Source organism: Trichomonas vaginalis, chromosome IV (assembly GCF_026262505.1).
Source record: "Trichomonas vaginalis G3 chromosome IV, whole genome shotgun sequence".
In the NCBI taxonomy this organism is placed as follows: Eukaryota; Parabasalia; order Trichomonadida; family Trichomonadidae; genus Trichomonas; species Trichomonas vaginalis.
Window position 1 is genome coordinate 216,339 of NC_067206.1, and position 21,358 is coordinate 237,696.

The 21,358-nt window shown below is 34.6% G+C and overlaps 8 protein-coding genes and 6 pseudogenes across 14 annotated transcripts, besides 4 other annotated features; 5 read left to right on the plus strand and 9 right to left on the minus strand.

Moving 5' to 3' along the window:
* Positions 1-67: 67 nt before the first annotated feature.
* Positions 68-2,534, minus strand: TVAGG3_0001140 (uncharacterized protein; the record flags this gene model as incomplete). Its single annotated transcript, XM_001322924.1, has 1 exon — positions 210-2,534. The coding sequence occupies one exon, from the start codon at positions 2,532-2,534 to the stop codon at positions 210-212; it is 2,325 nt and encodes a 774-aa protein (XP_001322959.1).
* Positions 2,535-2,784: 250 nt separating this feature from the next.
* Positions 2,785-4,103, minus strand: TVAGG3_0001150 (pyrophosphate--fructose 6-phosphate 1-phosphotransferase 2; the record flags this gene model as incomplete). The annotated part of the gene is made up of 1 exon (XM_001322925.2): positions 2,815-4,095. One exon carries the CDS (start codon positions 4,093-4,095, stop codon positions 2,815-2,817), a length of 1,281 nt encoding a protein of 426 aa, XP_001322960.1.
* A 955-nt stretch (positions 4,104-5,058) lies between these two features.
* Positions 5,059-5,096: a mobile genetic element.
* Positions 5,059-5,096: a terminal%2Cinverted (terminal inverted repeat of Banshee-A3 transposon ID:TVAGG3_0001160).
* Positions 5,097-6,885: 1,789 nt separating this feature from the next.
* TVAGG3_0001170 lies at positions 6,886-7,247 on the plus strand (annotated as a pseudogene). The gene has a single exon. A coding segment is annotated over exon 1 (362 nt).
* An 18-nt stretch (positions 7,248-7,265) lies between these two features.
* TVAGG3_0001180 (serine threonine-protein phosphatase family) lies at positions 7,266-7,508 on the plus strand (the record flags this gene model as incomplete). Its single annotated transcript, XM_001322927.1, has 1 exon — positions 7,266-7,508. One exon carries the CDS (start codon positions 7,266-7,268, stop codon positions 7,506-7,508), a length of 243 nt encoding a protein of 80 aa, XP_001322962.1.
* Positions 7,509-7,512: 4 nt separating this feature from the next.
* TVAGG3_0001190 (uncharacterized protein) lies at positions 7,513-8,361 on the minus strand (the record flags this gene model as incomplete). Its single annotated transcript, XM_001322928.1, has 1 exon — positions 7,513-8,361. The coding sequence occupies one exon, from the start codon at positions 8,359-8,361 to the stop codon at positions 7,513-7,515; it is 849 nt and encodes a 282-aa protein (XP_001322963.1).
* Positions 8,362-9,859: 1,498 nt separating this feature from the next.
* Positions 9,860-10,389: a terminal%2Cinverted (terminal inverted repeat of Maverick-1C transposon ID:TVAGG3_0001200).
* Positions 9,860-21,358: part of a mobile genetic element that runs on past the window's edge.
* TVAGG3_0001210 (uncharacterized protein) lies at positions 10,422-10,664 on the minus strand (the record flags this gene model as incomplete). Its single annotated transcript, XM_001322930.1, has 1 exon — positions 10,422-10,664. One exon carries the CDS (start codon positions 10,662-10,664, stop codon positions 10,422-10,424), a length of 243 nt encoding a protein of 80 aa, XP_001322965.1.
* Positions 10,718-11,173, minus strand: TVAGG3_0001220 (annotated as a pseudogene). Its single transcript has one exon. A coding segment is annotated over exon 1 (456 nt).
* Positions 13,275-13,535, plus strand: TVAGG3_0001230 (uncharacterized protein; the record flags this gene model as incomplete). The annotated part of the gene is made up of 1 exon (XM_001322933.2): positions 13,275-13,535. The coding sequence occupies one exon, from the start codon at positions 13,275-13,277 to the stop codon at positions 13,533-13,535; it is 261 nt and encodes an 86-aa protein (XP_001322968.2).
* TVAGG3_0001240 lies at positions 13,560-14,414 on the plus strand (annotated as a pseudogene). The gene has a single exon. A coding segment is annotated over exon 1 (855 nt).
* Positions 14,527-18,282, minus strand: TVAGG3_0001250 (organellar and viral DNA polymerase type B; the record flags this gene model as incomplete). Its single annotated transcript, XM_051219652.1, has 1 exon — positions 14,527-18,282. One exon carries the CDS (start codon positions 18,280-18,282, stop codon positions 14,527-14,529), a length of 3,756 nt encoding a protein of 1,251 aa, XP_051104638.1.
* On the minus strand, positions 18,336-18,488 carry TVAGG3_0001260 (annotated as a pseudogene). Its single transcript has one exon. A coding segment is annotated over exon 1 (153 nt).
* TVAGG3_0001270 (uncharacterized protein) lies at positions 18,745-19,218 on the plus strand (the record flags this gene model as incomplete). The annotated part of the gene is made up of 1 exon (XM_051219653.1): positions 18,745-19,218. One exon carries the CDS (start codon positions 18,745-18,747, stop codon positions 19,216-19,218), a length of 474 nt encoding a protein of 157 aa, XP_051104639.1.
* TVAGG3_0001280 lies at positions 19,507-20,197 on the minus strand (annotated as a pseudogene). The gene has a single exon. A coding segment is annotated over exon 1 (691 nt).
* On the minus strand, positions 20,540-21,033 carry TVAGG3_0001290 (annotated as a pseudogene). The gene has a single exon. A coding segment is annotated over exon 1 (494 nt).

The following is a 21,358-nucleotide window of genomic DNA, read 5'->3' on the forward strand; positions in this document are numbered from 1 at the left end:
CAAATTTCTCTCAATACTAACTTGATTTAAATTTTTCATATTCTCTATTATTTTTTCTCATTAAGTGAGAACATTTATTCGGGCTCCTTTTTAATGAATTATACAGAAGGAGACTATGCATATGATTCCTCAAAGTAATATTCCAATCTATTGAATCTATAAAAAAATTGTATAATTTCTCAAAAAAATAACAAATATTTTATATATTTCTAAACAATTGCATGACAACTCATTTCAGACACCCAGTTCTGAGAAGAAGAAATATCACTCCAGTTGAAGTTGAAGTTTGCCTTCAGTGCTGCTATCAGTCCCTCGTTCTGTTTGTCGTTCTTTCCGCACTTAATTATCTTTCTAATTGCCTTTCTTTCGTTTCCTGGCGGAATTTTCTCTGCAACACTCAGAGGAACGTCAATGTTCTTGCAGACAATGGATCCAATGGCCTCAATCGCAAACTTACTGTTGATACTAGTAGAAGCACCAACAATATACTTAATAAGTTTCTTTCTGTACAAATCTTTCGAAATTATGAGAAATCTCGCTGTATAAATCAACGCGCGTGAATATCTGTAATATCCAGGCATGTTGTTGTCGTTCTCAACCAAATCTATCAGAAAAGTGATCAAATTCGAAACCAAATTTTCGCATTTCGCCATGAACAAAGGAGCGGAAGCAAATGTTGCGCACAGCTTGCAGAGGTCCCTGTACTTCTTCTGCTTGCGAAGGCTCTTGATGTACTCGAAGATTTCGCCTTGTTTCGACACAATGTTCGTATTTATCGATTTGTCCAAAAGTCGGGCCATCAAAACCGGAATAATCGGCAATTCTGACTTCATGGCCTTTCCCACGATGTCTATGATCAATTTGCTGTCGGAATTGATCAGGGCGGTGGATCTGTCGGGGAATTTGGTCAGATAGTCGGTGAAGTAGGTCAGGAAGCCTATAAATGTCCTCGGCATGAAAGATGTGGGAGATCTGAAGTAAATTAAGGCTGTTTTCAGGTTGATACAGTCAAGAGCGGCCAATCTAATGTTCCTCATCCATATCTTATGCGAGTGGTAGCTCATGTAGTTGCAGTACCGCTCAAATTGGCAACTCAAAGACAAAATGTCGAGACAAGCTGTTGTCATTATGAAGGAATGGTCCCAGAACTGCATGATGGACATGGAGAACTCGAAAAATGGCTCAACAGCTGACGCGTCCCATAAAATTCTGGAAAATTTTGATAAAACTGTAGGAACCCAACGATCTATTAGGTTATTGTTGAACCTTATGCATAATGTATATGCTGCTTCTACTAAAGATTGATTTTTATCGATATTTCCAACTAATGAATTTAAAAATTTGTAACAAAGCCTTCTAAACGAGGAATCCATGTATGTCTTGATCATAGTATCAACTATTGTGAATATTTCCTTCCTGTTTTCGTTGATACACTCAATTGTTGCCAAAGATCCAGATAAATACAGTCCGCAAACGATCATTGTGTCTGCAAGCTGTCTAAGACCAGCCACATTCTGGTTTAGAGTGTAGTAGCGCGTTCCGTATTGAAAATGGTACATGAATTCCGAAGATTTCAGAAAATGTCTGAAAAGAATGGCAAAAGCGTCCTGCCACGTGCCACAGCTAGTGACTTTGTTGTACAGAGCGTATGCTTCAGCGAACATCGTGTCCAGATCTTGTGTATTCATGTAGACATAAAGTAATAAAAGTAAATCAAACGTATCCAAGAAAATTCGACGATAATTTCCGAGAAAAGTGATGTCGAAACCGGAGTATGAGTAGGCCAAAAGCGAAAATGGCGGTAAATCGTTCTCATTTACGATTTTGCTCATGTCGAAGTTCAAAAAATTGAATAATAATGGGTTAAGACATGACAACTTGACGATATCGGAGAGAAACATGGAGCCTTCTTCTGGTTTTCGCTTGAATGCGGAATTTGCGAGAAATGTCATGATGCTGGACGTAATTACGAGTACTGGGAATTCATTGTTGGTCTTGAGGGACTGGTAGAGCTCGTCAATATAGAATTTGCAGAGAGTAAAAATGGTTTGAAACTGATCATATGGTAAATCAGGGTTGTAGAGTGCTCCAATGTTCAGGTATAGTCCCAACTTGCTGTTTTTTATGTCCGGATAAACAAGTGTTATGAGTTGGATAATTCGAGATGATTTTTCTGGCTGTTGGCATAGTAAATATAGCTGTATGATGTCTATTATGTCGCTTTTCTTGGGATTTTGAGTGGTTGGAGGCAAAATTTTGGCAACAAACTCAGGATTCCAAGTTTCTTCGATATCATAATCAATTGGTGGCGTAATTAACGCAATTTCTTTATTTCTAGCGACAAATTCTTTTATTGCGTCCTCTGTTGCTAATAATCCTTGAATAAGTTTTACTTGGAATTGTAAATGATCTGTAGATTTCGCTAGATCCATATTATCATCTGCCTTACTCTTCTTTCTAATAGATTCGACAAAGTTTCTAAATGAATCAGCCACAAAATAGTCTATTCGTGGATATGTAGTGGACGCATTCATTAAAACTTTATGATTTTGTTTGCTGTTTCAGAGTCAGATTTTGATTCGAAATCAAGGAAAAATGTTTTTGGATATGAAATCAAAGGGTTTTGCTTTTTTGAAATTTCAAAAAAGTGAAATTAAAAAGATCATTGCTTTCTGACCATTTTATTGAAAAACAGAAACAAATACTTTAAAAAACACGATTCATAAAGTTTAATTCGAAAAACATTTGAGATAATCTAAAATTTCCAAAAAAATTTTATTATTTATGAAGATCCAAAAAAATAAATATTTCCTTTTACTCAATAACGACATCTGTAAGGTGAGCGAACTTCTCTGTGAAGGCCTCTGGTGTCATCTTGCCGGCAGCAGCGACGCGGGCGACGAGATCCTTGTTCTCGTAGTCCTTCTTGCTCATGCGCCACATGTAGACACGAGCGACCTTGAATGACTGTGATGTAACATCGACAAGGCGTGTGCGGACACGGCCTGTAGCTGGGTCGAGGAGGTCCTTGAACTGGACTGGCTTGACCTGGCCGTTCTCACGAACGATGAGGGCAGCGGAGTGGCCGTTGAGGAAGGCATCGATAGCACCGTAGCCGAGCTCACGTGTGTAGACAGCATCGAAGGCGACTGGATCAGCGCAACGAAGTTCGTAACCGATCTTCTTTGGTGTGATTCTGATGCCGAGGTTGCCAAGGCGCTTGAGGAGTTCCTCGGAGAGTGAACGAGCGAGTTCAGCATCATCGAGGAGGATGTGGCCGTGTGGATCTGTTGGTGGTTCGCGGTTGCCGAAGAGTCTGTAGAGAGCCTTCTTGGACATCTTGGAAACGAGGCCTTCTGCAAGAACGCAGACACCGTAGTTCTTTCCGTAAGCAAGGCGCTTAAGGATTGTAGCTTCGACGAGTTCGACAACATCTTCGAATTCGATTTCGTCCTGCTTGAATTCTTCTGGGATGAGGCAAAGGTGGGCACCAGAAGCTTCAGCCATGCCGAGAGCAAGGTGACCAGCAGAGCGGCCCATAGCTTCGACAAGGAACCAACGTGGGGCAGACTTGGAGTCAACCATGAGGTTGCGGATGATTTCCATACCAAGGGAGCGAGCTGTGTGGAAACCGAATGTGGACTGGTCAGCTGGGAGTGGAAGATCGTTATCGATTGTCTTTGGGCAGGAGATGACGGAGATCTCGTTGCCGTCCATGCCTTGGGCAACAGAAACAGCAGATGAAGCTGTGTCATCACCACCGATTGTAAGGAAGTAACGAACCTTGAGAGCACGGAGGCACTTACGAACGTTCTCCTGGAGTTCTGTGGACTTACGTGGGTTAGCACGGGATGTCTGGATGATTGTGCCACCCTGGAAGTGGATACGAGAAACGATATCGTATGTAAGGTCGATTGTGTGGGCCTTTACTGTCTCAATATCGCCTGTGCAGAGGTACTTGAAACCTTCCATGAAGCCGATGACCTTCCAGCCAAGTCTGAGAGCATAAAGTGTGGCACCAGCAATGACACCATTGAGGCCTGGAGCTGGACCACCACCGCAGAGGATACCGAGAACAGGAGCTTCTGTGCTCATTTAAAAGTGAAACGAAAAAACAGAATCACAATTTTTTGTATGTCAATATTCAATAGTTTGAATGAGGATTGGTCGCATGCTTTTTCAAACAATATTCGATCTCATTTATAATAAGAATATTTATTTAATGGGAATTTCTCGCATATGTTCGTACATGAGCAAATACTATACCTTTTGCGAATAAAGAATTTTTTCATAAAAAAAATTTTTTAGGAATTAGCATATCGGCGTTTTGCGACATTGCCAAACGCCAGATTTTAACCCGACATATGAGCATAAGCTCGTATATTGGAATAAACTCGACTTATTCCATATTAAAGTTATTATAATAATAAGGCACTTAATGTGCAAATCTAATTGAATTAGAAAATGCACATTAAGTGCCTTTTATTGGAATATGTAATACCACATATGGAATACCGAAATCCGAGCATCAATTAGGAATGAACTAGTGCAAATTTTAGAAATACAGTATTATGTTCAATTCAGGATAAAAATTGTTAGAAATTTATATTTACAAATGAGTAAATAAGTATTTTGTAAAGTTTTCGTTTGATTTTCAAGCTTGTTGGAGAAAATAATGAAAATAATTATTTATTTAAGCAATTTACACTAAAACTTTTTATGGAAATTGCAGTTCTAGCAATGTCTTAGAATTTAATTGTCATTTAAAGTGTGAAATGCATTGATTTGCTAGTGAATGTAAATCGGGAATACAAAATTAATATAAATGAACGAAAAATCTTCTAAGAACATCCTAAAATCAATCACCCTTTGAGTGGCTTTCATAATATATCTAGATGATAAACCAGAAATTGAACCCGCATATGGGTCCCATTCGGATAAATTGTAAACTATTCAAAAATAGTTTACAAAATTAATTTAGGTAATAATAAAATTTTTAATTGAGATAAATTAAAAAAAATCTTAGGAGAATGTTATGGATTTTCTTCATTGAACCATTGTTGTAAACAGAAATTCATCAAAAGTGACACTTCAGAAAAGCTAAAATATTGAATTTTTGGAACTTTTGATAGAGCACGTTTTTAAATATTAATTAAAGTAAATGTATATTTTGTAAAGATTCTTTTTAATAAAAAAATAAAATTTTGAAGAAGAACACAAAATCTTCTGAAAAATAATATCACATAAACTCATATTATTTTCTAATATATAACTATTTTATATAAAAATCAAATTCAATGATCTTAAAAGCGAAGGATAAACCTCAAAATTTACGAATATAATGAGTGGGAATATAATGCTTATCTATCATAAAACCATATGAAATATCAATTTTTGCTTTACGCCTAATTTTTGACGACAATTAGCAAAAAATGTTAAATGTTAACACTCAGTCCATTTGAATATGAAAAATAAAATTGACTTTGATTAAATGTTTTTATTTATCATGCAATTCTTCTTGCGACCAAAGATTTGAATAAAAGTTCAAAAAATAAGATAGCTTAAAAAATAATATACGGTAGTGTTTACTAATAGATGAATAGTATATAAATTCTATTAAAATGGATTTGATCCAAAAAAATATAAAACCAAAAATAATTGTTATAATTTAAGGTCAGGTGAGTGGGGCTTCCAGGGGCTGCGCCCCTTCTAGCCCCTAAGAAATGGACACAAGAACGTAGAGGAGGACCAAACCCCAGCCGACCAGCCGGTGACAAAACCAAAACCGTTGTTATTTACATCATATTAATGGTGTCACTTTTTAAATGTCACTTTTTTGTTTCACTTTTCACAAATTATATATGTTTTCATGTTTTGTCACTTTTCTGTCACTTTTCAGGAAAAAACATTTTTATTATTATATATAAATGAATTTTACAAAACCACCGTTACCGTTCTTTGGAAATAAGAGTAGATGTAAAGATATTCTATTGAGAGAACTTAAGAAACTACCGAATGGTCTAACATTTGTAGATTTGTTCGGTGGAAGTTTCTATATATCCCATTTGTGCCATACAATATTCCCAGACTCAAAGATTATATGCAATGACTTCGACAACTATATGGACCGTCTCAAACATATACCAGACACAAACAATATATTGAAAGAGTTAAAAGAAAAGATACCTATAGGTAAGATGGAACGTATACCATTAGATAAGAAAAATATTGTGAGAGAGGTTTTGAAAAAAGCAGAATATATAGACTGGGATAGTATATCTGCTAGACTATTATATAGTGGTGCTATAAGAGTTCATGACATTGAAACACTTATGTCAAAAGTTTTATATCTTAACTATACAAATGTTTTCAAAGAGAACATAGAAAAATATATTGAGGGTATAGAGTTTGTGAGATGTCATTGGACAGAGTTGTATGAAAAATATAAAGACAAGGAAAATGTTTTCTTTATAGTGGACCCGCCGTTCTATAACACATGCGATTTTCAATACCAAGTAGACTGGACTTTGAGAGACTCTTTAGAAACTTTAGACGTTTTACATAACCATCCATGCTTTTACTTTACATCCGATAAAAGTGGTTTGGAAACCGTTATGAGATGGTTAGAGGACATACATGACTATGAGTTTAGATATGACAAGATAGAATATGAGAGAGGTCCTATAAACTGGAGAAAGTGTCACAATAAAGAAATTTTACTAGTAAGTAAATGTGGTTTGAAATAGGACTACTTGTTTTAGGTTTTTTCCATTGTGTCATTTATTTATTTGACGTGGCAGAAAGGTACAGAGAATATGAAGATGAACCAATGCCTGCAAATGTCCAGTATATGTACTCGTAAGAGATATTTTTATCTAATATTAAATGGACGCACAGAACTTAGCGAATGCACAGCAACCTGGACAACCAAACCCAGAGAATATTCCAAATGAAGTTAGAATACAAACTGCAATGGCAAACTATGGTCAAGTGCCAACAGATGTACAAATGCAAACTGCCATGTCAAATGACGCTGCGTTAGGTTTGCCACCATGGTATGCAAATATGAGATGGAAAGAGTTTTATACAAACCTGAAGTGGGATATAAACAACTTTATGCAGATGACGCGAACACAGGAGTTGACCCAGAATATGTTTTCTACCAGAGGAGAAACAGAATGTATGAGCTCCAGTTAAAGAATGCAATGGAACTCAGAAGGAAACGTAAGAGACTAGGCGGACATTAGATTTTTACATATAGTAAAATGGGTTTCTTTGGAAGAATAGGAAACTTCTTTCGAAATGTTGGAAGAGGTATATGGAATGGAATAAAAACCGTAGGAAGAGGAATTTGGAACGGAGTCAAAAATATTGGTAAAAGAGTAGGTCAGTTCGTTGGTATTATACCTAAAGACCCTGAACCAGAAGAACAAGCTCCTGTTATACAACAGCCTGAACCTGCACCACAGTCTAGTTGGCAACCAAATCCAACACCTCAACCGTATTAAAAAATTATATTTTTACCGTTCGATAGTAGTTGTATATGAAACTAAGTTCTAAGTAAAACGCATGGTATAATGGAATTATTCTCTTTCTTCCATCTGTTGTAAACCATACTTGAAAGTCTGAAATACTTCCACTCGGCGGTTCATATAACTTTGTAGGTTTTTCGTAAAAGTCATTTGCCAAGCATAAAAAAGAGTTTTGTGCACCAGAAAATGAAGCATGAACTATAATAGCAGCTGGGTCGAAAACATCTTTAAATAAATATGGTTCATCTCTTGCATATCGACTGTAGATATTTGCTAAAGGAAGTTCGACTTTCTGATTTAACATTCTTTGCAAATAATACCATGACATTGCAGTGAATTCTGTATATATTTGTTCGTCTTTCTTTGGATTGTCTTCGTAGATTTGAAATGACACTTGTGAATTTTGTTTGTCATATACAATTCTCACATAAAGTGTGCTCTCGGTATTTGCATATTCATCAGCATATTTTGCATAACATGAATTTATTTTATCTTCTATATTTTTTAACGCAGTCTGTAGAGAAGATGAAAGGTCAACTTGTATTAGCTCAATTTCTTCCCACATTTTTCGTTTCCCTTCAGATATATAATCTATATGAAACCTTACAATAAATGGAAAACTTTTATCTTCTACAGACACAAACTTCATTCTACGAAAGCCAATAGCTTTTGTGACAGATGGGTCTCTTAACCATCTTAACGGGTAGTCAAAACGATAGCCTTCATGCTTTACGGTCTCTGTCTCAAACTTTTGACCGACATTCGTAAAAAGTTCATCTAATGGTTTAGTTGTAGCAACTCTTGAATTTTCTTTTTCTATTGAAAGCATATTTTATCTAGAATAAAAATGTCAAATGAAACAGCGTCTATGAGAGAAATACAACACAACCGACAACTCATTATACAAGCTCTAAATAAGAACACAACAAACTTTTCAAACTATTCTAAGATATCTGAGTCATTGAAAGAAGGAAACTTAAAACTGACATTAAACCCAATGACAGATGAGTTTCTGTTTCAAGACAATAAGAACCATACTGTTTGTATAAATCCAAAAAAGGAACTTTAAACGAGAAACCTATAAAAGAACTTCTTTTGAAAGCAGATGTTGACAACAAAGCAGACAAAACATATGTAGACGATGCAATAGCAAAAGAAGAAGAAAGAGCTGACAAAGCTTATGCAACAAAAGAACATACTCATCCTGAACTAGCAGACAAAACATATGTTGACAATAAAATGTCAAGTGAAGTGACAAGAGCTGAAAACGAATATTCTAAAAAGACTCATACACATTCTATATCTGATATTACAAACTTAAACGTTAGCCTTGAAGAGAAAGCAGATAAGGGATTGGTGGCTAGTAAGTTAGAGAAGAAAGCAGATAAGGAATATGTGGATGAAAAAGATAACGAAATGAAAGAAAGGGTTGACTGGTACCATGAATGGACATCGAAGATTTTAAAAAGTAAAGCCGATACAGGATGGGTTTCAGGATGTTTAGACCTTAAAGCGGATAAAACATATGTTAACGATGAGTTAGAGAAGAAAGCAGACAAGAACCATACACATACCATTGCAAATATTACAAACTTACAAGAAACCTTAAACAGGAAAAGTGACGTTGGACATACACATTCTATATCTGAAATAACAGACTTACAAGAAACCTTAAACAGGAAAAGTGACGTTGGACATACACATACCATTGCAAATATAACAAACTTACAAGAAACATTAGAGACAAAAGCAGATAAAACATATGTCAATGAAATATACCAAAGTTTAGTTGGAACAAAAAATATTGAAACTATTGTTGGTGACTTTTCTTTCAATGAAGAAAACAAATATTTTAGATGGCAGTTTGTACATTCCTTAAAAAATGGTATACGGTATAAACTCATTCCGAAAAATAACAATGAAATGTATGTAAGCTATAAAAAGAACGATGGTACACAAGTTAAAGTTCCATTAGACAACAACTGCTACTTAAACTTATATGGAGACGAACAAAAGAAATATTTCCGAGTTTATGAAATGACAGATATGACATTGCCTGACCCAGCTCCAGCACCATACTATTATGACTATGGAGTTGATGTCAGAACACTACACACAAATGAACAAAAGCAAATATTATATTTAGAATATTATAGATATAAAAGATATAATGCAATAGAAAAAACGAGAATAGTATACTATTATACAGATGACAGAAATAAATATTATAGTCAAGACTTTACCTACCCTGAAAACATAAGATTATATTATAAAAAATATTCTGACACAAACCAGAAGAAACCTGAAATGGTTGCACTATATTTTAAAGTTAGTATACAAGTGTTGGGTACGGCGGCACTGCGTTCCACCTTATTCAACATAACCTTACCCAACATAACTTTAAATATTTACAAAACCGTTAACGTATATTTTACAATACAAACGACAACACTAATTTAATCTTAAATATTTACAAAGTCACCAACCACTTCACCTCACTAACGAACTCACTAATGTAAAAAATAAACGTTCTCACTAACGACTTCACTAATGTTCTCATAAATTTTCCTCAATATCTTCATCATCAGTGTTAACCCTATTGTAGTCATACTTGAAGCCATAAACTTTCTCTAACTTCTTAACGTACAATTTACATAACTTACCTTCGTCATCGTATGGTTTAATGATATAACTATTTCTATCTTTATAAACAGTCAATGAAAAGTCAACTGGTCTCGGATGTATTTGAAAGAACATGTTATGCTCAGGAAGGAAGAATAAATGTTTAAATGTATGTTTGTTATACTGTGGAATTCGAATGAGTTGCTTTTGTTCTGTCATTTACATAAAAATAAAAATTTTCAGTAAAAATAAAACTAATGAAATATTTTATTCCTCACTGTCGTCTGCTTTCTCCAACTCTTTTAACTTCTTCTTAAGTTCAGCAATGTTGTCCTCATGAAGTTTAATCTTTCTCAAAATTCCTTCTTTATCTAATGGTTGCTTTATCTTTCTAAACTGAACTCTACCATCCTTCATAGTATGAATGTAAAAACCTTCTGGAATAATTCCTGATTTAATGTATTCTACCAAAAACTTTTGTTTCATTGCTTCAGTGACTTTAGTCGTCATTTCAATCAAATAAAAATTTTAATATTAAATAAAAATAACGTTATTTTTTTTCAGTAAGGAAACGCAGGAGTTTTACGATTTATTTGAGGAGTAGGTTCTGGTTTAAATTTTGGAGTCGGTTTTGGAGTTGACTTTTGAACAGGAGTTTGTAATTCCATAGGTTCAGGAGTCATTGAAGGTGTTGTTTGTGAAGGCGTTGGTTTTGGCGAAGGTGTTGGAGTTTGTTTAACTTCAGCTACTTCAGTATTATTTACAACATTTGCTTTATTTCTTTTCAACATCATAACTGCTCCTGCTGTAGCTAGCAAACCTAGTGGGAGACCATATTTTATATAAGGACTTGACCAAATGCTATTTTTGACAGGAGCTGGTGGAACACCTAACCTTGGTGAGACTGCTCTTTGCCATTGTGCAGCTCGTAAGAAATATTCAATAGGTGCTCCATAATCGTTTGGTAAAGTTTGTTTCATAGATGGTGAAGGTTCGCGAGAGCTTGATGAAGAACTCATTTATAAACTTTAAAAATAAACGTTCATCCTTTATTCCTCACTGTCGTCCGTAGCTAAGTTATAGTCATCTAATCTTATTATTGGGATTCCATTAGCACGCACCTGAATGGCAAAGCAACAATCCCTCATAAATCAATAAGTGGCTTTGGTACGTTTTCAGTTGCTAGTTCAATAGGTCCTTTAACAGACAATTTGTATGTTATTGGAGCAGTAGATGTTTTGACCTTGCTGGAAGCAAAAGTCCACTTCTGTTGGAAAACCACATAAGAAATGTGTGTTGTCATAGCTATCCCATTTATGTTCCACACTACCATCATCCACCAATGACCTCATAACATCTTCATTAAATCCTATCATATCATTGTTTGTATTGCAAGCGTTCGCAACCATTTCATAAAATACAGGTCCATATGATTTTTCAGGTTCTGCAGGCATATTTCCATAAGCTCCATGGAAAGCTGAAGATATTTAAACTTAGGTTCTCAAAATTAACATAATAGTTGTCTTTCTTTCTAAAATAGTGCCCAAATACTTTTAACATTAATAGGCGTATAAGCTGCTGTAAATGTTGCACTTGAACTATCTGTATTCTTGAGAATGAACCGTCCATAGGAATCCAATCCATAACTTTAACAGGAAAACATAAAGCCTCGTTTGTATAATGTTCTACAAGTTCTGTATAAATGTTAGGGTCTAAAGAGAATGACTTTGGATGAATGAAACATTCATTAAAATCCATCTTTGTTCGAATAGTTGCTGGGTTACAGTTGTAATAGTAACTGTTCCACTAGCTTCTACTGCCTTCGTTATCATAGTGAATGGTTCATTCCATGGAACAAATTTATTTGTCGGTGGATTTGAATCTGAAGCAAATGCAACTTTAAGAGTTGGATTGAAAGCAATGATATCATTTACAGATATAGATGTGCATTGTAAGGCGTCGCTACTGAACTTTACTTTAAGCTGAATGTTTCCTGCAAAAGCTGGAATAAATCGAATAGCTTCTAATGGAAGATCTTCTAACAGGAATTCTTAAACGAAGCTTAAAATTAAATGATTTTCCTGCTGTAATTGGACCACTAACAATTTGTCCTGTTCTGCATGTTCCCGAATGACTCCATACATCTTCATGTCGAGTCTTTGAGAAAACATCTACTTTCTTTATTTTTCGGTAGTTTGTGAGTTTGAAGTTATATATGCTTCTTCTCTTGCGTTGTCTTGAGAAATATACGATACGACCATTTGCAAGGATTTGATATCCAGCAACTGCATAGAAAGCGTCATCGAAACCAATCCAAAATCCTGGTGGGTTTGTTTTATTGGAACCTGAACCAATTTCTTTATCTGCAATAAATTGACCTTCCATTTTATACGTAATGAATGTATTGTAAAGGTCCAACATATTTCACCAGGAGGTGAGAGATTGAATGTTACCCATGTGTTTATCTTTAGCAGTTCCAGGTTTGATGGAATCTTTGCGTCAGAATATTTTCTATTAGTGTCACCAATTTGAACTGCATTGTCTATGATATCGAAATATGAGCGAATCTGATGAATATGCTCTGCTGGAGTAAATTCGTTTAACTGTTCGTTCTGCATGTATTTACTTCAGATAAAAATATCTATTTACTTCATTATTCTCACTCTTTTTGGCATCGTGGTGGAAGTTGTTTCTTGACATTTTCAATGAACTGTACATTCTCTTTTGTCTCAACTTCTTTCACTGGTGGGTCAGGGTTCTTTGACTCGGTTTGTTTTTCAATGAAATTCACGAACTTTGCAATAAGCTCTTGGTTCGTTATTGAAAGTACATCTGGCTTCTTTTCTTCTGGTTCTTTTGGTGCTCAGTTTGAACAGAAGGTTTTATATGGGCTTCGTGGACTTCATCCTTGCCATGCACCTTAATGTTGTCGCTTTCTGCATTCGCTAATGGAACCTTTCTTTTTCTTACGTATATTTTACCATCTTTACTCTGACTTACGTAATAGAAAGGATGTTGTATTCCTCTTGCGTCATTTAATATAATAGACTCTCGCTCTGATTTTGACAAGCTCATTTTACATCGGTTAAAGTTTTAATTTTGTTTTTTATCTGCAGTCAAATGACTCAGACAAGCCCTACGGACAAGACCCAAGGGGTCATAGATGTTGAAGCATTGAAGAAAGAAATTCGTGAGCAAATTTTATCCGAACTGAAGGAACAAAAACAAGAACAAAAGCCAGAGAGACCAAAGAGAAAACTTAGTGAAAAACAACTTGCTGCATTAGCTGCTGGAAGACAAAAGAACCCACGTTTGCTGGCGAAGAAAGCTAGAGAAGAAGCTGAAGCAAAAGCTAAAGAAGCTGAAGCAAAGAAAGAGTAAATGGTTTATTTTTATCCGAATTAAATGTATAGACAAATACCTTTAACTGTTGCGTTCAGTAGTGAAAACCCTGACGTCAAAATAAAGGGGAACAGAGTAACGTTTAAGTTTCCAACAGACTGGATTGTGAACATAAATGAAGAGAAGTACATTGGCATAACATCTATGTATATAACACGTGCTTTCAGAAAGGTTGACTTTATACTTCAAGTCGAGATAGAAAATGACGAACAGTCTTTAAGCGCCCAAAACATTCACATATACAAATACTTTAAAGACGATACAACATTGTTGCAATGTATGATTTCATTTAATGAGATGTTCGAGAAAAAGTTCAACATTGAAGTACAAACTTTACAGCCTTTACGTGAGTTTCTTGCACAACTGAAAGAAGAAGGTAGTCGGCCACAACTTATAGACTTTCATTATGAATTTAATGAAAATGAAGATGGAACTCATGACTGTCAGTTTGTTATATATTCACCATTCAATGAAGTAGCTAAAAAGAAAGAAAATCCATTACGTATAAGGTTTCAAATCTCTGAACCCAATGAAGACTTCAAGAATGTTTTCAATTATGATGCAATGCTTCCGAGGAAAAATGAATTTTCAAAGATTGTAACACCTGGCATTTGGGATAGAAAGCAAGCTATATTATATTCAAACTTAAGTAAGGGAGTTGAAAATGAGTTCATTGGTCATACAAGAACTTCACCACTTCCTAACCCTAAATACTATAAATTAACTGGCTTCAATCGTGAGTTTTGGATAGACATGTTCTCCACTCATGACCATAACTGCCCAGTGTTCTTACCTCCAGACCATAAGGACTGTCTCTACATTGAAGCACAACTCTTAAACTCTACCATCGCAGTATTGTAAAATCTACGCTAGTTTTATTTTTATCACGAATGACCTCATTGCTGACAAAAATAAATGACCTCATTGCTGACCTCATTCATGACCTCATTGCTGACAAAAATAAATGACCTCAGAACTTCAACTTACGAATAAAGCTTGTTTTAGTCGTTATTGAGAAGTTAAACTTCTCTTCAAAGCAAGGACTAGAAGACTTACATAAGTCAAATCCAATCTCTTGACCATCATGAAGTGCTTTGTAAAGTTTCATTAAACTGAACTCAGAGTCTTTGTCATATGTTCCAACAGGTATGTGAATGTTCTTATCTTCATTGTAATAGCATTGTATAGCTTCAGGAAACATTTCATTTGCTGTTAAAGCAAGGACGTCTTGTTTTACACCTTTACAACGTGCATTCGTGAGTAAGTCTATGTAAGTCTTCTTTCCACAAAATATTGACTTGTATGCTAAACTTTGTTTTCCAGGTGTTATTTCTGCAAAGTCAGAATGAAATTGACCAAGGTTTTTACCAATGAGAACTCTTCCATAACGTTTCTCAAACTCTTCAGCTAAACGAGGGATATCTTCATTGTAGAGATGCATACTGTCCGTATCGCTATAAAAGATGTCCATTCCTAAGTCTTCAGCAGTACAGAATACTTCACACATTATTCTCTTCGACATAGATAGAATATTTACACCAAGTGGACAGAAGTTAAAGTGTCTGCAAATGCTTTTGGTTAGCTTGAAAATAGTTTTATCTGAACCATCCAAACCTTCGAACTTCACTATATGGTTGTAGTTTCTTATAGCATATCTTATAGCATCTTTGTCATCTACTATGGTTATTTTTGACTCAATAGGAGATAGAATAGTTTTGCCATAAATACTGTTCAGAATGAGCTTTATATTTTCTTGCAAAGGATTTCCTTCTTTCTTATACTTTAACCTTAACTCAAACAACTTCTTTACTTCATCTCTTATTCTAATATCTCTGTTTCCATCGTAATAGTATCCTTGCAACACTTCACATTTGACACCTTGATATTTTATGAGGTCTTGTAATGTTATATGGTCAACATACATTAAACAGCAAGTGTTTGAACTTCTGGGAACGTTAAGTTCTGGATTTAGTTCAGGGTCACAAACTATTAAAGGAAAGTGTCTATGTATTCCAATCTCTGTTATCTTAATGAGAACAAAGAAGCCGGACATAAACTTTTCACCAATGGGTTCCTTTTGGTCGTCATCGAATAAATGTCTCATGAGATACTCTGTGCTTAACATCTCATCCTTCAATACTTTTGGAATTCCTTCTAAAGTATAAAGTCTCGCAATAGCTGAGGGATATAATGAAACAGCATCGAAGTCAGCAATGAGTTTCTTTTCGCTCTTTTGTTTCATGTTATCTGACAGCATACATCTTCCACCTTGAATACAGCGTGAAATAAATTCTCTTGGTTTATTTGAGAGGTCATATAAATTTCCATTCGGGAAGTACACTCTGTTCTCAAACAATTTGTTAGCAATAGAACAAATACTAACGTAGTCATATACGTTTAAATCAAACTCTTTCAATAAGTCATTGCGGAACTTTACAAAACCTTCTCTTAAAATTCTTACATCTTGTTTGCAGTAAAACGTGCTATATTTTTCTAAGTCGAAATGGTTTTCATCTATTCTGCAACCTTTGATGGAATCTATGTTTTTCATGAATGTATCTGCATCCTTGACAAACTTACAAGCTTCAGAAATGACACCAGTTCTGTTGTCATTTGCTAACAAAACACTGCTGTAGTAGTTGTATGGAAATACTTCTTTCGGTCCTGTTTGTAAGTTAAACATAGCAGGAAATAGTTTAAGCTTCTTATTTATAACACTGTAAGAGTCTTTTATAATAAGTGCCCTTCCTTTATATAAGCCAGTTATTTGCATTGTTCGTGAACCTTTAATGATGGGAGTTCCTTTCACTTCTGTCATGTGTCTTAAGATGAAGTTTATATCATAGCTGAGGTTATGGAAATATATTAAACTCTTGTCAGGAAGTCGTTCCAAAAATTCTGTTGCACAGTTCTGACCCCAAATGCTTTCACTCACTGAACCATCTTCACTGTCGTAACATATGTTAAAAGCTTTATGAAAGCCATCGGTACTACACTCAAAGTCAGCAAAGAAAACGTGCTCAGGAATGAACTTGCACTTATTTTTATTTACTTCTTTTGACTCGGCTTTCTTCTTCAGTTGTACACAATACTTTGGAGCATATGTTAAATCTTTAAATGGTGCAAGGTTCTGTTTATATAAGTCAGTCGTATATGTGAAAAGTTCTCCATAAGAAATAGGTTCGAAATATTTGCACTCCCACAATGTTTTCATAACATCCCATAGCGGTGTAGTTCTATCCATGCGAACTACATATTTGTTCTCTCTCATTGTATATATTTTCATCTGTTTCTCAATGTTCATTCCACCACAAGCTTTGAGAATTTCTTTATAGTTTCGAATGAAATATGTTGTCATTGGAAGTCTTTCATTTAGCATGTAGTGGTCTTCAACAAGAAGTAAGTCAATAGTTCGAACAGTTTCACATTCTTTTGGTATGTATCTCTTTATTTCATTATGTCTTGAGTCATTGAAATAACCAATGGTAACATTAAATGCTATACCTGTTGCGTCAGAAATTTCTTGTACTTTACTTTGAGGAAAGTCTCTAACACGAATGACTTCTCTCATGTGGTCAATAGTTTCTTCATTTACTCCAGCCTGAATGCAAGCATAAACGAAGCAGTTATCTTCTGTCATAAGTGTTGCAGTTCTTTTGTTCAGTTCATTGAAGATTTGGTAGCGTTCAAGATTTATAGGTAATGTGCAAAGATACTTCCAGAACTGACCGCTTCTCTTCTTATAAAACTTCTTTTCACCATTATCTTTCCAAAAGCTTTCTATAAGTGCTGGGTTTCCTGTTTGCTTAAGAGCTTCCAAAATGGCTTTCTGGTCATTTGTCAGTGTGCTTTCATCTCTATATGGTCTCTTTTTTGGTTTGCCTTTCTTTACATCTGACATCGTTAAGCCTTCATATTCTGTTAAATCATACATCTTTATTTCAGTAAGATTCTTTATGTTTGTCAAGAAGAAGTCATAGTGCATTTCAACAATACCTGCAGCATTTGCTTCTATCTCTGATATAAAGTTCTCCTTCAAGAGCTGATGTAGTAATGTTCCAATATTATTGAGGTTTAACGTAGAACATTCATACTTTCCACCAAGTTTATAACATACCATCCATCTCTGTTGTGAGTTTATTTTAATTTTCTCTAAGAGTCTCATGAAAACCTTACCGAAATGTTTGTGTAAGTAGTCTCTGTTTGGTTCATCTAAAGCTTCGATGTTAAAGTCAATGAGTCTATTGCCTGACTTAACATTCCTCTTCCTATTCTCTTCATCTTTCTTTAACCATCTCTCACCTTCTTTTGGCTTGTCGTCAATGGAACAAATGACATCGTTAGCTTTACGAACTTGTTCTATAGCACTTTTAAACATCTCTCTTCTCTGTTGTTTCAGTGTGTCGTCTCTTCTTCTTGTTTCACCAACGTTTGCATTTGTTATGTCAAACATTTCTCTTCTTACTTCATGAGGTACTGAACGTCTATGATATAAGTCAATAGCAATGTCATTTAAAGGAAATGCTCTTGCATGGACTTCGTCCTCGCCGCGTTGCGGCTTTATGAACTCATGAATTCTATCATAAGTTATTTCACCATTGTAGTCATTGAGGATGTCAGCGAGTGCCTTTTTGTTTGTTGCGTAATGTTTTGCAACATCTATGTTAGCTTCTGTAAGAAGTTGTTTTATTTCCGAGTGTTCTAACTTAGACAACTTCCGATACATCTTTAGTAAGAAATAAAAAAATATTTTTTGAAAAAAATAAACTTAGAAAATTATTTCTTTCTATATTTGCCATTCCGAACTTCGAAAAGATGTTTTATACCAGCATAGAATTTTTCTCTAGAGCTTGGTCTTATATCGTTTTCATGACAATATTTTCTATATTCTTCATATAAAGCCTTTTTTTTCATACATTTTATAAGGACAATCTAACCAGAATAGCGCATATCCATTTTCGTTATCTAGGTCTCTATATGTTTCTTCTGTTTGTAGAATTTCGCTTTCTCTATTTAGTTCTATGTCTATATATTGTGGCTTAAAAAGATGTGGGCAAGAAGGGTCTGGCGCTATGTAAAAAGTTAATTTTTCTGTCATCTTTTCTATCGGATAAAAAATATTTTTTTTGAAAAATTAGATTAGATTTTTTTAAGTTATTTTTCAAAATAATTTAATATTTTTATTATAATGAAACACATGCAAGATTGCAAGTTCTTTTCATACAATGCTCTCGCTACTGCCATCAAGAATGAGTTCAATGGTGCTGCAAACGTTAATGTTATCTTTAACAAGAAGTTTGTGAAAGAATCTAAATACGGTCAGTATGTCAGACCATTAGCTATCGTCATTGACCGCAAACGTTATACTTCACAAGAGTTAGCAGTAGTTTTGAAACAAAAGAGTTTCTTCGTGAATGTCAAAGATACTCATTATACTGTCATAAAGAACTCTAACATTGACTTCTTCAGTATTGCTATGAATCTTTCCGAACAGAAAGAATATAAGAAGGGTGAAACAAATGTAAAATATTATCCTTCATCTCTGAAGACAATAACGAACAAAGATGTTATACAGAAATTCTTACCAAAGGTTGAAGAAGCTTCTATTGACATTGACGAAGGAAGTGAAATGGTTGAAGAAATTGACTCTGAAGCTATTTAAGCAAAAATATATTTTTGGTTAGTCTTCATATGGACATTTTACAACAATTCCCCAATGTATAAACTTTTCATACGCTTTTTCATAAGCTTTATATACCTTCAGAAATTTTGCATAATCTTTAGAAGCATTTAGATATTGTTTAAATGCTTTATATGTCTTCAGAAATTTTGCATAATCTTTTACATGTTGTTCGTTCTCTTCTTCTGTCATGAGTTCCGAATATTCTAAATTCATGTTCTTTCATATGAGATAAAATTTTATAAAAAAAATAAAATTAGCTTAGATTTTTTATTCTTCCTCTTTGAAGTTGTCAAAATATTCTGTTATTTTTTCCTTCAGTAATGTTAAGTCTTCTTTGAATGTAAGTATTGTGCAACCTTTGATGTCATAGTGTGTTTGAGGAAGAGTATTTTTGACAATTTCCTTTATTTGCTCATTTGGTGTCATTGAAATCGGTAAGTTTTCGCGATAGAACCAATTTCTGTCAGATTTGTAAATCTTAGCAAGGTCGTAAAAGCTTTTGTTGTTTCTTCTGACTAAATGCAACATAACCATATCTCTGTCTTCTTCTTTCTCCATCTCTTCAGTATAAATCATATACTTATAGTTCTTTTCCTTTCCTTTTGGTACCGAACGTGGTATTCTTTTCTGAAGGCTTTTGTCTTTTGCTTCAATGACTTCATCTTTTGCTTGAAGTTTCTTTTCCATCTCTCCACGTTCTGCTTTATATAGTTCATCTAACATCATGAAAATATAACAAGCATAACGAGGTGAAGCCCACATTGCTACAGCGTTTACTAAAAGTCTATGAACATAATAACCTTTCAAACCAGGTGCCAAATTCTTGCGATTTTCGTACGGAATCTCTTCTCTCGGTTTTCGAGGGAAGCAATCATATGAGGAAATTCTTCTAAAAGTTCTTTTGTCTGTTGTTTTCAAACCAATGATATGCTTGCTTTGTAGAACGAAGAGCATTCATTATACTTTGCATTTGGTACATGTCATCTTTGACTGAACGAATGAGACGTAACTGTTTGTTATACTGTATGTATTCGTATTCTTCATTTATAGCTTCATGGACTATAACTGTTGTTGTGTTCTCTGATGTTGTCATTACTGTCTTTACATACAAAATAAAAAAAATAAATAAAAATAAAATTAGCGTTATTTCCTGACTTTCACAAAAGACCAAAAATAAACGCTTTACATGTATTTTTCAGCAACTTCGTCAAATAATTTTATAGCTTTACCTATCTCATCTACTTCAAACGTTTCTTTACCTTTCGTGGGAGCACCATACATTTTCTCAAACTTTTCAAGTAGTTCTGTTTCAGCAGCTCTCATATCGTTAACGAACACAACCTTAACTCTATTGACTATACTGTCATATCTTTGAGTTATATTATATGTTCTTCCTATCTTATATCTCTTTGTATTGAAGTCCTTCGGTTTCTGAACGATGTAAAGTAAGCCTTCACTGCAACGTTCCGTATCGAATGAACCATATGTTATGAAGTTATATCCAACAACTGGGTCAATCCATAACAAAACTATTGGTATAAGACTTTTGTCTATAAGATATGCTCTTGTTCCATGAAATGCTACTGATATCATAAGCTCAGGATTTCTTGTCAAAATTTTCTGAGTTGAAGCAATTTTAACCCAGTCGAATGCTTTCTTTCCAGATGGAGATATAATGTCTGACAAAGAATATTTCTTGTATTTCTTTGAGTATCTTACGTTTAAATCACCAATTCGAACCACTTTGGTGTCATTGTCTATCTTTTTAACTGTTTCAAACTCAATGTTTGTCATTTTCTGTTTCTTACATACAAAATAAAAAAAATATTTTATACAAAATTCAACGGGTGACAAAACATTTACGAAGAAGTCTTGACAAAACATATACGATGAAGAAGTTTATTTCCTGTGTTGTTGTCTAAATGTCATGTTGTCACACTTTTTCAGAGAAGTTAAAATGACCGAGGGACCGAGGGACCGAGGGACCTGGTGACACCTTCAGTTCTTCAAAACATATACGATGAAGTCTTGACAAAACATTTACGATGAAGAAGTTTATTTCCTGTGTTGTTGTCTAAATGTCATGTTGTCACACTTTTTCAGAGAAGTTCGTTTAACC